Genomic DNA, 12,127 nt, shown 5'->3' on the forward strand with positions numbered 1-12,127 from the left:
CATCCACACTGACCGTCCATGCAAAAGCAGCTAGAATGGGGGTCAGCAGAGAGGTTCCACAAAATTAAAGTGGATTTTGCAGAATGTGATGTATACCTCTGGTTACAAAAATGCAATTAAGTTGAAAGGTTGGGATGGCTATTGTAAATTCTCAAGCTTTGCTCCCATATGCTCTTTTTTATTCAGTTGCTGAGGTTGATAAACAGCATAACAAAACTGGATCAAGTAATATAACAATTTTAGCCTCATATGGGAGTAGGATTCTTGGAACCCACAACTCTCTGACTTAGACAAGAGCACTACCACTAAGCCAGTAATGGTCCCTACAGCAAAGAGATTCTGCTGACAAACACCATGCCCAAAAGTTAGATCAAAAGTAGTAAGTTAGAAGCAAAAACAGAAGTCTTTTACAAAGAGTAAAATGCTTATTATTGAGTTTTTAGGGAGGCCTTTAAAGTGGACAGTGTGAAGAGGTCAAGGGGCAGCTCGATGGAGATAGAATCGTGCTGTGTAATATGAATATATTATGACCTTGTGCGTGCCCACATACACAATTTACTATGTTGTATGTTTCATGTGTGATAGCATTACTTTATTATTTTTGCTCATTTCCTACAGGAATATCGGTCTGAAAAATCTCTTGAAGAACTGAGCAAATTGGTTCCCCCAGAATGCCATTGGTATGATTTTTACTTTTAAGCAAAATCCTATTTTGTCCTCTTCCTTGGGGGAGTGTAAATAGGTTCCTTAGTGGCTAATATATGCAGCAGCATATGTGAGCTGAGCAATGTAATTACCATGGAACATGGGAGGCTATTTATTGGCTGTTAGTTCCAGTTTTGTTCTTGTGACATCAACTAAGCCATGAGAATCAGGTTGCTGTTTTATGTAATTGGTAAAAAACCAGGAAGGAGATTGCTGCCATGCTATGCATTTGTTGGTTCATGTGATTTACCTAGTGTACATAGCTGTTGCTAAATCAACCATTTATTCCAGAAAACACTCGCCTCCCTCGCAACCACAGCCCTGCAAACCCCACCAGCTGACCACCTAAATGCTTAGCTAGTAAAGACTCTCGTAACTGGGCTATATGAACCGGAAGGTACCAAGCTCAATTACTGGTCAGTGCTGAGATACTTCATCTCCTGAGCCAGGGTGGTTACTACAATTGACCTCAGAACCTCTAAGTTGGAAAGGGAAAAATCACTGAGGTCCTCCACTCCTAATTGTTAACCAGTGACTTTGTTGGACTATGCATGTGTACAGACTTTATACTTCAGCAGAAGAAAGAAAAAGCCCCAAACAGAAAATGCTGGAAATACTTAGCAGGTCTGGCAACATCTGTGGAGAGAGAAAGAGAGTTGACACTTCAGGTCAGTGACCTTTTGTCAGCACTCTGATGAAAGGTCATTGACCTGAAACGTTAACTGTGTTTCTCTCTCAGCAGATGCTCCCAGATCTGCTAAATATTTGCAGCATTTTCTGTCTTTATTTCAGATTTCCAGCATCCACAGTACTTTGCTCTTGTAGAGAAAGCATCAATCTATTTTTGATGGTTATTTTGATGTACACTTTCATAAAGTTAGCACAATAAAACAAAATAAATTTGGGAACTGGATACCACAATAAGTTTGGTAATATCCTTTTCCCCTCTGGGACATAGCACAAACTAATGATGAAAGTTTCTTCTGTAGCTGACTGTAAGCATTCTTCATTTCAGTCAGTTCCTAGTGGTCATGAGTCTACAACACAAAACTACCCTTGATTTAGCGTGAATCCAGCGAGTGACCACAGGAATGGATGGTGTGGAAAATCAAAAATGTCACAACTAGTGCAGTAGGCACAATTTTGGAACAGCTTAAGGGCGAGCTTTACTGTAAATCTAAACCTTGCTGTATGTAACCTGGGAGTGCATGATGCTAAAACGCAGACTTCCAGAAAAAGATAAAGTTTCATTCCCAGCACTAATGTTCCTCTGCTTGATGAGAACAAAAATTCACATACTAAAGGAAATGTGATAAATATAATGAATTGGTCCCAGCAGTGTTTTGTTTTGACTTGTGTTTCTTTTTACACTAGTATACGGGAAGGAAAGATGGAGCACTTGCTTGCCCGAGAGCTGGTACCGGGAGATACGGTGTGTTTGCGTGTTGGTGATAAAGTCCCTGCTGATCTACGTTTGTTTGAGGTATTATACTGGTCTCCTGGAGTAAGGTTTTTGTTGCTGATGTTACATGTGTAGTTCGTTCCACAATTTCGTCTTTGAATCTATGTAGAAAATTCAAAATTACATGCATATTGTTTGAAATTATTTTTAGTGTGTCATGTTGTATTAGAACATTGGTCTTTCAGTTCTCTGACCATATCTCTTTTGCTGTTATGGGTCCTCAGTGATATTGGCATCAGTCCATTTCCTAATCAGTTCCCAACAGGAAATACCCGTAGACTTTTGTAGTTACACTTATTCTGTAGCTTTATTAGGTGAGGCCAATCTGGTGGATTTTTGAAAGGAAAATGTCACATTGATGCATTGAAAGATGGGTACTTTTGAGGTTAAAATGCTAACACAAGACTGAGGTACAATAGTAGACTTTTACATTGTTAGAAGAATTGGTATTATCACTGCAGAATAATGGAATATCAAATAATGTCCCAGTTTTATCGAGTCTTGATCAGACCCCTTCTGGAATACTGTGTTCAGTTTTGGGCATTGGACCTAAGGAAGGACATATTGGCCTTGGGGGTGAAAGGGAGTGTGGGGGGCGGGTACAGTGCGGATTCACTAGAATAATACTGGTGCTTAGAGGGTTAACTTATGAGGGCAGGTTGCATAAAATTGACCTTTATTCCCTCGAATATAGGATATTGAGGGATGAACTGATTTGAGTTGTTTAGAATGTTAAAAGGATTTGAAAAGAGCAGATACAGAGAAACCATTTCTTCTGGGACCAGGTTGGAGAATCAAGAACAAGGGGGCCTGGTCCTAAAAATTAGAGTCAGGCCATTTAGGAGGGAAATCACAAAGGACTTTTAAACACAAATGGCAGTTGAAATCTGGTATTTTCTCCCCTATAAAGCAGTGGATGCTGGGACGGATGGAACTTTCAAAACTGAGATTGATAGATTTTTGTTAGGTAAGAGTATCAAGTGGTATGGAGCTACGGTAGGTAAATGGTGCTGAGGTGCTGATCAGCCATGACTTAGTTGAATGGTGGCACAGGCTCAATGGGTTGAACGGCCTTCCCCTGTTCCTATATTCCAGCAGTGTCATCCCTATCTTTGAAAATCACATATGTCTTGTGAAGACATTTTTTTAATTGTACAAAAATAGGTGTGTGAATTGCAGTATTAAAGTGGTTCAGATTCTGATGTTGCAAGTAGACATTATTTGATTTATTTTTAATGTTGCTGGCACAATGTGGTAGAATGAAGGCATCGTTTATGAAGACATCCCTCAAAACTGACCTTGAGATCACAAAAGACTCAGAACTTGTGCTGACATGTTCATGGCGACCAGAGCCTTCCCATGGCTTAATATATGATCTAGCAATCCTTGTTGAAAATCTACATAAAAGAGAAAGAGTTGTAAGTAACAGCCCTAACTGAGAGAGAGTTTTGCAGGCAGAAGTAGTATATAAAGCTCCGTTGCTTGTAGATATTTCAGGTTTAATGCAGAAATCTGAAATGTAACTCACCAGCTTGTAGGTTCTTCCTCTGAACTTGAAGGTCTCATTTAAGTATTGGTCTCTGTCATTATATATAGAGTACTGCCTGTTGTTAATAGTGTCATGGGTGGTCTTAGGCATGAAGTGGGCCCACCTCATCCCATCAAATGTCAGAATCACTTTTGTGTTATAATTTTGTGGTGCAAGTTGACTCATTTGCTCTGTAGCTAAATTGGCAACTAGGTTAATGTGTTGCAATTGAGGTGATGCAGCAGCTGCTTATTGCCGCAAGCTTTGACAATTATCAGTAGATAGTGGGTCTGGGTCTGATGCTGATCCTTGTTTATGGATAGACACAATCTTTTCTGCTTTTTGCTTAGATGAGAAAACCAGTTGACAGGCACAGTTTGAAACGAGTGAGGAAAGGGATCAACTGGTAAGTCAGCTAAAATGTTTAGAAGCCAAACTCCTACACCATCTGGACCAGTGTGTTTCTCAGGATCAAGCTGATAAAGGCGGTGTATAACTTTTCTTTGCTGATCTTGATTTGGTTAAGGTTTTGCTACTGGACTTTGGCTTCAGTTTGACTTTTCAGTAGTGTGGAGGCTATTGTCAGAATAAAACCCAAGCCTCGGAGGTGAAAGGGATTTCATGCTGCACCATTTAGTTCCTTTTTCAGATTTTTGCATAATGTGATTTACTGCAAAGTTGGGCTTTCCAGTCCTTACCTAATTATTTTATTCAGCTGTTGGTCTTAGCTGCTTACCACCTTTTTTGCGAATTCTTTAGCACATTAAGGCTGTGCACCTGTATAATTGTATAGATGTAATGGAATACGTGAAACAAATCTGTTTGCAAGTCTGCACTTTAACGCTGTTACCATTAGTCTGACATCATTACACATTTTGGTTCAGAATTATCCATTAACATCCCCATTTACACACATGACTGGTTTAGCACAAAAATTAAATAAGACTTTTAGTAAGAACCTCCATGTTAGATATTCAGACAAGAAATTGATGAACAATATACAGACCGTCTCATCAAACCAGATAAGTAACAGGCTGATGGACTTTGGAGCCAGCTTAGGGAACTAAGTAATGATATCTATGCAATGAACTCTGCTAAAAGAACAAAGAAAATTACAGCACAGGAACAGGCCCTTCGGCCCTCCAAGCCTGCGCCGATCCAGATCCTCTATCTAAACATGTCGCCTATTTTCTAAGGTTCTGTATCTCCTTTGCTTCCTGCCAATTCATGTATCTGTCTAGATACATCTTAAAAGACGCTATCGTGCCCGCGTCTACCACCTCCGCTGGCAACGCGTTCCAGGCACCCACCACCCTCTGCGTAAAGAACTTTCCACGCATATCCCCCCTAAACTTTTCCCCTCTCACTTTGAACTCGTGACCCCTAGTAATTGAATCCCCCACTCTGGGGAAAAAGCTTCTTGCTATCCAACCTGTCTATACCTCTCATGATTTTGTACACCTCAATCAGGTCCCCCCTGAACCTCCGTCTTTCTAATGAAAATAATCCAATCTGCTCAACCTCTCTTCATAGCTAGCGCCCGCCATACCAGGCAACATCCTGGTGAACCTCCTCTGCACCCTCTCCAAAGCATCTACATCCTTTTGGTAATGTGGCGACCAGAACTGCACGCAGTATTCCAAATGTGGCCGAACCAAAGTCTTATACAACTGTAACATGACCTGCCAACCCTTGTACTCAATACCCCGTCCGATGAAGGAAAGCATGCCGTATGCCTTCTTGACCACTCTATTGACCTGCATTGCCACCTTCAGGGAACAATGGACCTGAGCACCCAAATCTCTCTGTACATCAATTTTCCCCAGGACTTTTCCATTTACTGTATAATTCACTCTTGAATTGGATCTTCCAAAATGCATCACTTCGCATTTGCCCTGATTGAACTCCATCTGCCATTTTTCTGCCCAACTCTCCAATCTATTTATATTCTGCTGTATTCTCTGACAGTCCCCTTCACTATCTGCTACTCCACCAATCTTAGTGTCGTCTGCAAACTTGCTAATCAGACCACCTATACTTTCTTCCAAATCATTGATGTATATCACAAACAACAGTGGTCCCAGCACGGATCCCTGTGGAACACCACTGGTCACACGTCTCCATTTTGAGAAACTCCCTTCTACTGCTACTCTCTGTCTCCTGTTGCCCAGCCAGTTCTTTATCCATCTAGCTAGTACACCCTGGACCCCATGCGACTTCACTTTCTCCATCAGCCTACCATGGGGAACCTTATCAAACGCCTTACTGAAGTCCATGTATATGACATCTACAGCCCTTCCCTCATCAATCAACTTTGTCACTTTCTCAAAGAATTCTATTAAGTTGGTAAGGCATGACCTTCCCTGCACAAAACCATGTTGCCTATCACTGATAAGCCCATTTTCTTCCAAATGGGAATAGATCCTATCCCTCAGTATCTTCTCCAGCAGCTTCCCTACCACTGACGTCAGGCTCACCGGTCTATAATTACCTGGATTTTCCCTGCTACCCTTCTTAAACAAGGGGACAACATTAGCAATTCTCCAGTCCTCCGGGACCTCACCCCTGTTTAAGGATGCTGCAAAGATATCTGTTAAGGCCCCAGCTATTTCCTCTCTCGCTTCCCTCAGTAACCTGGGATAGATCCCATCCGGACCTGGGGACTTGTCCACCTTAATGCCTTTTAGAATACCCAACACTTCCTCCCTCCTTATGCCGACTTGACCTAGAGTAATCAAACATCTGTCCCTAACCTCAACATCCGTCATGTCCCTCTCCTCGGTGAATACCGATGCAAAGTACTCATTTAGAATCTCACCCATTTTCTCTGGCTCCACGCATAACTTTCCTCCTTTGTCCTTGAGTGGGCCAATCCTTTCTCTAGTTACCCTCTTGCTACTTATATATGAATAAAAACTTATAATGTTTAGTGAACTTGTATTATTTACTTGGTTTAAGTGCATTATTTATTGCTATTTTCAAAAGGGATGTTGGTGCAGTCCCAAGGAGTAGAATGCCCAATCTGAGCTGCACTGTAGATGACAATGTTAGCTGGAGATCTAGGGTGAGAAATTGGCCTCGTTAACGGGTGTTTTTTGGGTACTCTGAGTGTCCTTATAGTTTTAAAAGAGTGTGTGTGGCATGCAGGCACAATTGTGGGGCAAGTCGTGCCAGGCACCATACTGGTGAATAAAAGCAAAATACTGCGGATGCTGGAAATCTGAAACAAAAACAAGAAATGCTGGATTCACTCAGCAGGTCTGGCAGCATCTGTGGAAAGAGAAGCAGAGTTAACGTTTCGGGTCAGTGACCCTTCTTCGGAACAAACTGAACAAATAAACACTGGCTTTAAACCCTGTATTGCAAGGGGGATGGAGTATAAAAGTGGGGAGGTCTTGCTACAACTGCACTGGGTGTTGATGATAGCACACCTAGATTACTGCATACAGTATTGGTTTCCTTATTTAAGGAGAAATATGCTTGCATTGGAGGAAGTTCAGAGACGGTTCACTAGGCTGATTCCTGGGATGAATAGGCTGTCCTATAGGGAAAGGTTGAGAAGGTTTGGCCGAGACTCATTGGAGTTTAGAAGAATGAAAGTTGACCTTATTGAAATATATAAGAGGGACATAGAGTATAAAAATTGGCAAGTTATGCTGCAGCTGTACAGAACCTTAGTTAGGCCACACTTGGAATATTGCGTGCAATTCTGGTCGCCACACTACCAGAAGGACGTGGAGGCTTTGGAGAGGGTACAGAAGAGGTTTACCAGGATGTTGCCTGGTCTGGAGGGTATTAGCTATGAGGAGAGATTGGATAAACTCAGATTGTTTTCACTGGAACGACGGAGGTGGAGGGGCGACATGATAGAGGTTTACAAAGTTATGAGTGGCATGGACAGAGTGGAAAGTCAGAAGCTTTTTCCCAGGGTGGAAGAGTCAGTTACAAGGCGACATAGGTTTAAGGTGTGAGGACTGAGCTTGTAAACAACCAGATACTAGAAGAATCAAGGAGTGCTTAAAAGCAAGCCCTTACTGGAAGGCACCTGTCTTCAGATAATTACCCAGCAGGGTTTTTCTTTGAGTTGGGGAAAGATGTTTACAAGGAAGTGACAGGTCAAAATTTATTGGGGTCAGGAGGCTTGAATCTTGTGACTTTTTTTTTTTTGTTTCATTTCGGAGTGAGTTGGGATATGGACAGTGTTAAAAAGACAGTTGGAGAAAACTTGCCAAGGGAGCAAACCCCAACGCAGTCTGTTCCAGGTCTTTGAAAAGCCTGCCAGTTTTCCATCTCTTTGAGAAGCTCTGAGAAGCAAGTGTAAGAAACTGCCTGAAACCCCTATTGTGGCATTTTTCCTGGAAAGCCTGCCCAAACTGATCTTCAATGTCGCCTGATAAGAACTGTTCTAGGAAGATCCCAGTGACAGCCGTCGATGCGTACTTGGGACGCCAAACCAAAACCAAGGACATCTGACATCTTCCATTTCTCTTTTTTTCTTCAAGAATTAGAAAGTATCTGGCCAAAGTACTCTTTTTGTCTTTTTTTTGTAATAGAACTCTAAAGAGTAAATCTCTTTTTTTCGGTTAACTGGTGTATATGTGTGTGTGAGGGGTTAAGGTAAAAAGGGAACTTTTATATTTCAATCTGTGTGTTAATGCTTTGCTTCATTACCAGTTATGTCTTGATTTATAATAAACTGCTGTTTATTAAAGAAACCTGGTTGGTGTATTTTGTTCTGGAATAAAAATAGAGTTTATGATTGACAGTATCAGTAACTGAGAAAAAAAATTAACTATATGTTGTGAACTGTGGAGAAGTGGAACTAGAGAAACAGTGCATTCCTCCCGCCTCCGTCATAACAACTGCAGCACTGACGTTGGGTGGCAGCTGCTTCTACTGCAGCGGAAGTTGCGACATCAGCCATCAGACGCTGCCTCATGGTTAGTTCCACAAGTATGCGAACTGAGTTGGTTGCCACTTCTGTGCTGGAAAGGATGGGCTCCAAGCTCTGCGCAAAGCCCTGTTCCAAGTTGGTGCTGGACTCCTCCATGCTCCTTTTCATTGACCACAGGCTTCCCAATGCACCAAGCATTTCATTGTGCATACCCATTAGCTTTTCTTGTTGGATCCCATCAGTTACAAAGAGAGACGAGTCCGACCGTAACTTTTAGAAACTTTATTGCAGTATATGGTTGTTACATTGCAAGGATACAAAAGGAACAAAAAGCAAAACAAAAGAACACGTGCTCACTACAGCAAGCCTTTCTTCTAGTTATTCAAACAAAACTAGTAACGCCCCCCCCTCCCCCCACTTGTTTGAGTGTTTGCAGACTTCTATTATCAGTGCATGATTGGTTCATTCGTCCCAGCATTTTATTTCTGCATCTTATTTCAGTAGTTTCACATCCCCCCTCCTTGAACTGTTAGGCTGATTATTAAACAATAGGCTACTATTAAGCTATCTGCAGCTGTCCTGTTAGCTTCTGCTTGTTATTTTTTATAAATTGGCTCCACAACTGCACAGTTAGTTTGTTAGCTGATTAGCTTACTTTTGATCTGTCCCCACATTCTGTACCCTGCCCCATCGAAGCGCCCCTCTGAGGCCTCTGCAGCAGAATCTATGTGCGATCCCAGCCTCCAATGAGTTGGCACCTGCATTATCTTTGCCTCTCTCCTCTGGCTGCAGGCCAATTGTGCCCGCTGTTTCACCAGTGTGAAATCAAGGGACGGTGCTGTGTCATCGTCTTCATTCTCCATTTTGTGTTCCTCCACTGCCTGGCCAGGTTCCGCTTTTTTGAGTGTCTGAAGGGACAAAGGCATAAGGGTAAGGTTATGGTGCGGGAGCAGGGGAAAGTCAGGAGTGCGCATTTACACCAATTGCAACTTGTAAATCAGAAGCGAACGTGGGAGAGGAAAGTGGGATTTGAGAAGGAGAATTAGGTGTGAAGATACCGTCATACTCAATGGTTTCAGCCCCTCCACTGACCTCAGCAATGGGCATCCCAGGAATGGCTAGCATTGTCTCCTCCATGGGGGTTAGAACATGCAGGCAACCCCTCTAGTTGGTACCAGCTGCCTCTGATTGTATGCCATCTTGTCTTGCAAGAGAGGGGAAAGTGTGCCAGTAAGTGTTGTGCAATGTCTTTAAGTGATGTGGCTGTCACAGATGAATAGCTGGAAGAATTTGCATGCTGTGAGATGTGATTGTGAGGCTTGCAACCATGTTAGATGAGGGTGAGGTGAAGTATATGGATGCTATGTAAGAGTCCTGATTGATAAGAGATTATTGGGGGTGTAGTGAGTTGAGCAGTATCTGAGGCAAGTGGTGAAGTTGGTAGTTTGGTGCATTCACTGACCTTGAGCACTTGTGAGGTCATTGAACTTTTCCTTGGGGTTTGACTCCTGGCATTGATCTGCACAGCTAACAGCTCCCACTGCCTTTTCAGTGTGTGTCTGGAGGACCTCCAGGGTCCCTATGGATGCAGGACTTCTATCCTACTTTCCACCTCCTCCACCAAGACCTTTAGTGCAGTATCTGAAAACTTTGGAGCCTGCACTCTCCCATGTTGTGTCATTCTTCACTGTTGCCTAGGGCAGATTCACTTCCTGCACAACATCCAGCACCTGCTCCGGCTGCTGTGCACTTTCCTTTAAGAGGTCCAGGCTAGTTTTAACTGGCGCTACCAAGTTATGATTTTGGGGCCCCTGCTAATTTGTGTAGCCGGTGAACAGCACAGTTAGTGCTGGCTGAATGTAGCAGTCATTCAAATGAGCAGGCAGCACAAGGTTGGCGTTACATTGAATGGATGTGGGCAATGCAATCCCTGTGCCCAATTTTGGTGACTGTCTAATTTAGCCTCCCTGATATATCCTAAAATGAGCAAGCAAAGATCGGATAAGGCGTCTCTGCTAAGTTGTTCTTGTACTGTTTATGGCAGCTGGCTAAAAGCAACATTAGTCGTGGCCAAGGAAATAGAATACCTCCCCCACTTTATTGACTGTGGGAGGCACTGGGAGAGTGGGGAACTTGCAAAGGGAGGAAACAATGTGAGGAGAGAAAGATGGTTTACCCTTATTTGATCCTATTTGACTAAAAAGACTTAAATCCTAATGTTTACAGTAACACCATCTCTGGCTGCAATTTGTGTCTGAGGCACAGCAATGGAAGACAGCATTTGGCTATGAATTTTAATTTGGAAAATCATTTTAATAAGTATTCTCGAGTTGGTGCTATAGCAAAGAGGATTTGAATAACAATAAATAATAAGATGGATCGATTTGCTTCAAGTCTGCCATTCAGGAGTTGCTGCTATAGAATAAACAAGGCACACACTCGCCATCAGGGGAGAAAGAATTGAACAAAATCTACAAGGGCTAGAAGAAAGAAATGAAAACAGAGCTTCTGGCAAAGCCACAGTGGGTCCACCTGTCCCAAAAAGTGGTCAACAAACAAGTCAACACAACATCAGCACTGTATTCCAATTCACGTCATTATCTTGTCCACTTTGCCAGCACTGTTTGTAAAGAAAATAGAGACTATAATTGAAATTTGAAGTTATTTAAAGTTTAGACCAAAGTCATATAGTGTTCAAGAGAAAACTGAGCAACTGTTCTTGAGCTTGCATTGGGCCTGGTTGCAACAGTATAGGTAGAGACTGAGAGGTCAGTGTAGGAATGGAAAAGGTATTGTGAGCCACAGGGAGGTGAGGGTTACATGTGCAAACATATTAGAAGTGCTCAGCGAAGTGGTCTGCTAATCTAGGTTTGGCCTCAATGTAGAGGAAACCACATCATGTGCAGCGAATATAGTATTCATGATTGGAGGAAATATATGCAAGTTTATGTCTCACATGGAAGATATATTTGGAGCTTTGGATAGTGAATGTGGGAGGAGGTCAATAGACAGGTGTTTTACCTTCATACATGGCAGCATATGCTGGGGAATAACAGCTAAAGTACAAATGATAGCAGTATGGACAAGGGTGTCCTGGAGGAAATGGTCTCTGCAGAAAGCAGAGATTGGAGGGAAGACTAAGATGTTCTTTGTGACTGGATTGTTTCTTTTAAGGTTTTTATTCTTTCTGGAATTTTCCCAATTCTGTTACATGTTTTGTGTTTGTGGGCCTGTCTCATATCTTTTTAATTTTTTAACTATTTCTACTTGTATAATCAAAAGGTTTTCTAATAAGTTTGCAGATCATTTAAACCATTTAGTATCTGTAATCAGAGTACTTGTTATTTCTTCGCCTTCCCTTTCTCTTTCCATTTATCCTAATGTACCAAGATACTTAGTCATAGTCATAATGGCACAGAAGGAGGCCATTCGGCCCATCGAGTCCATGCCAGCTCTCTGCAGAGCAATCCAATCAGTCCCATTCCCCAGTTCTGTTACTGTAGCCCTGTAAGTTTATTTCCCTCGCATGCCCATCCAA

At 42.2% G+C, this 12,127-nt stretch overlaps 2 protein-coding genes across 3 annotated transcripts in view; one reads left to right on the top strand and one right to left on the bottom strand.

The window, feature by feature from the left end:
- The window catches only part of atp2c1 (ATPase secretory pathway Ca2+ transporting 1), a 122,399-nt gene that overhangs the window by 55,233 nt on the left and 55,039 nt on the right, over nt 1–12,127 (top strand). Inside the window, exons 6-7 of one of the 2 annotated variants that reach the window (XM_068054073.1) lie at nt 619–680; nt 2,080–2,188. In XM_068054073.1, the coding sequence (XP_067910174.1) occupies nt 619–680; nt 2,080–2,188 (171 nt within the window). The remainder of the gene's footprint in view (nt 1–618; nt 681–2,079; nt 2,189–12,127) is intronic. The other variant, XM_068054080.1, reaches the window with a different exon arrangement.
- The window catches only part of aste1b (asteroid homolog 1b), a 90,943-nt gene continuing 87,869 nt past the window's right edge, over nt 9,054–12,127 (bottom strand). Inside the window, exon 4 of the mRNA XM_068054112.1 lies at nt 9,054–9,497. Coding sequence (XP_067910213.1) covers nt 9,401–9,497 — 97 coding nt within the window. The 3' untranslated portion in view covers nt 9,054–9,400. The remainder of the gene's footprint in view (nt 9,498–12,127) is intronic.

Source organism: Heterodontus francisci, chromosome 2, assembly GCF_036365525.1.
Source record: "Heterodontus francisci isolate sHetFra1 chromosome 2, sHetFra1.hap1, whole genome shotgun sequence".
Classification (NCBI taxonomy): domain Eukaryota; kingdom Metazoa; phylum Chordata; class Chondrichthyes; order Heterodontiformes; family Heterodontidae; genus Heterodontus; species Heterodontus francisci.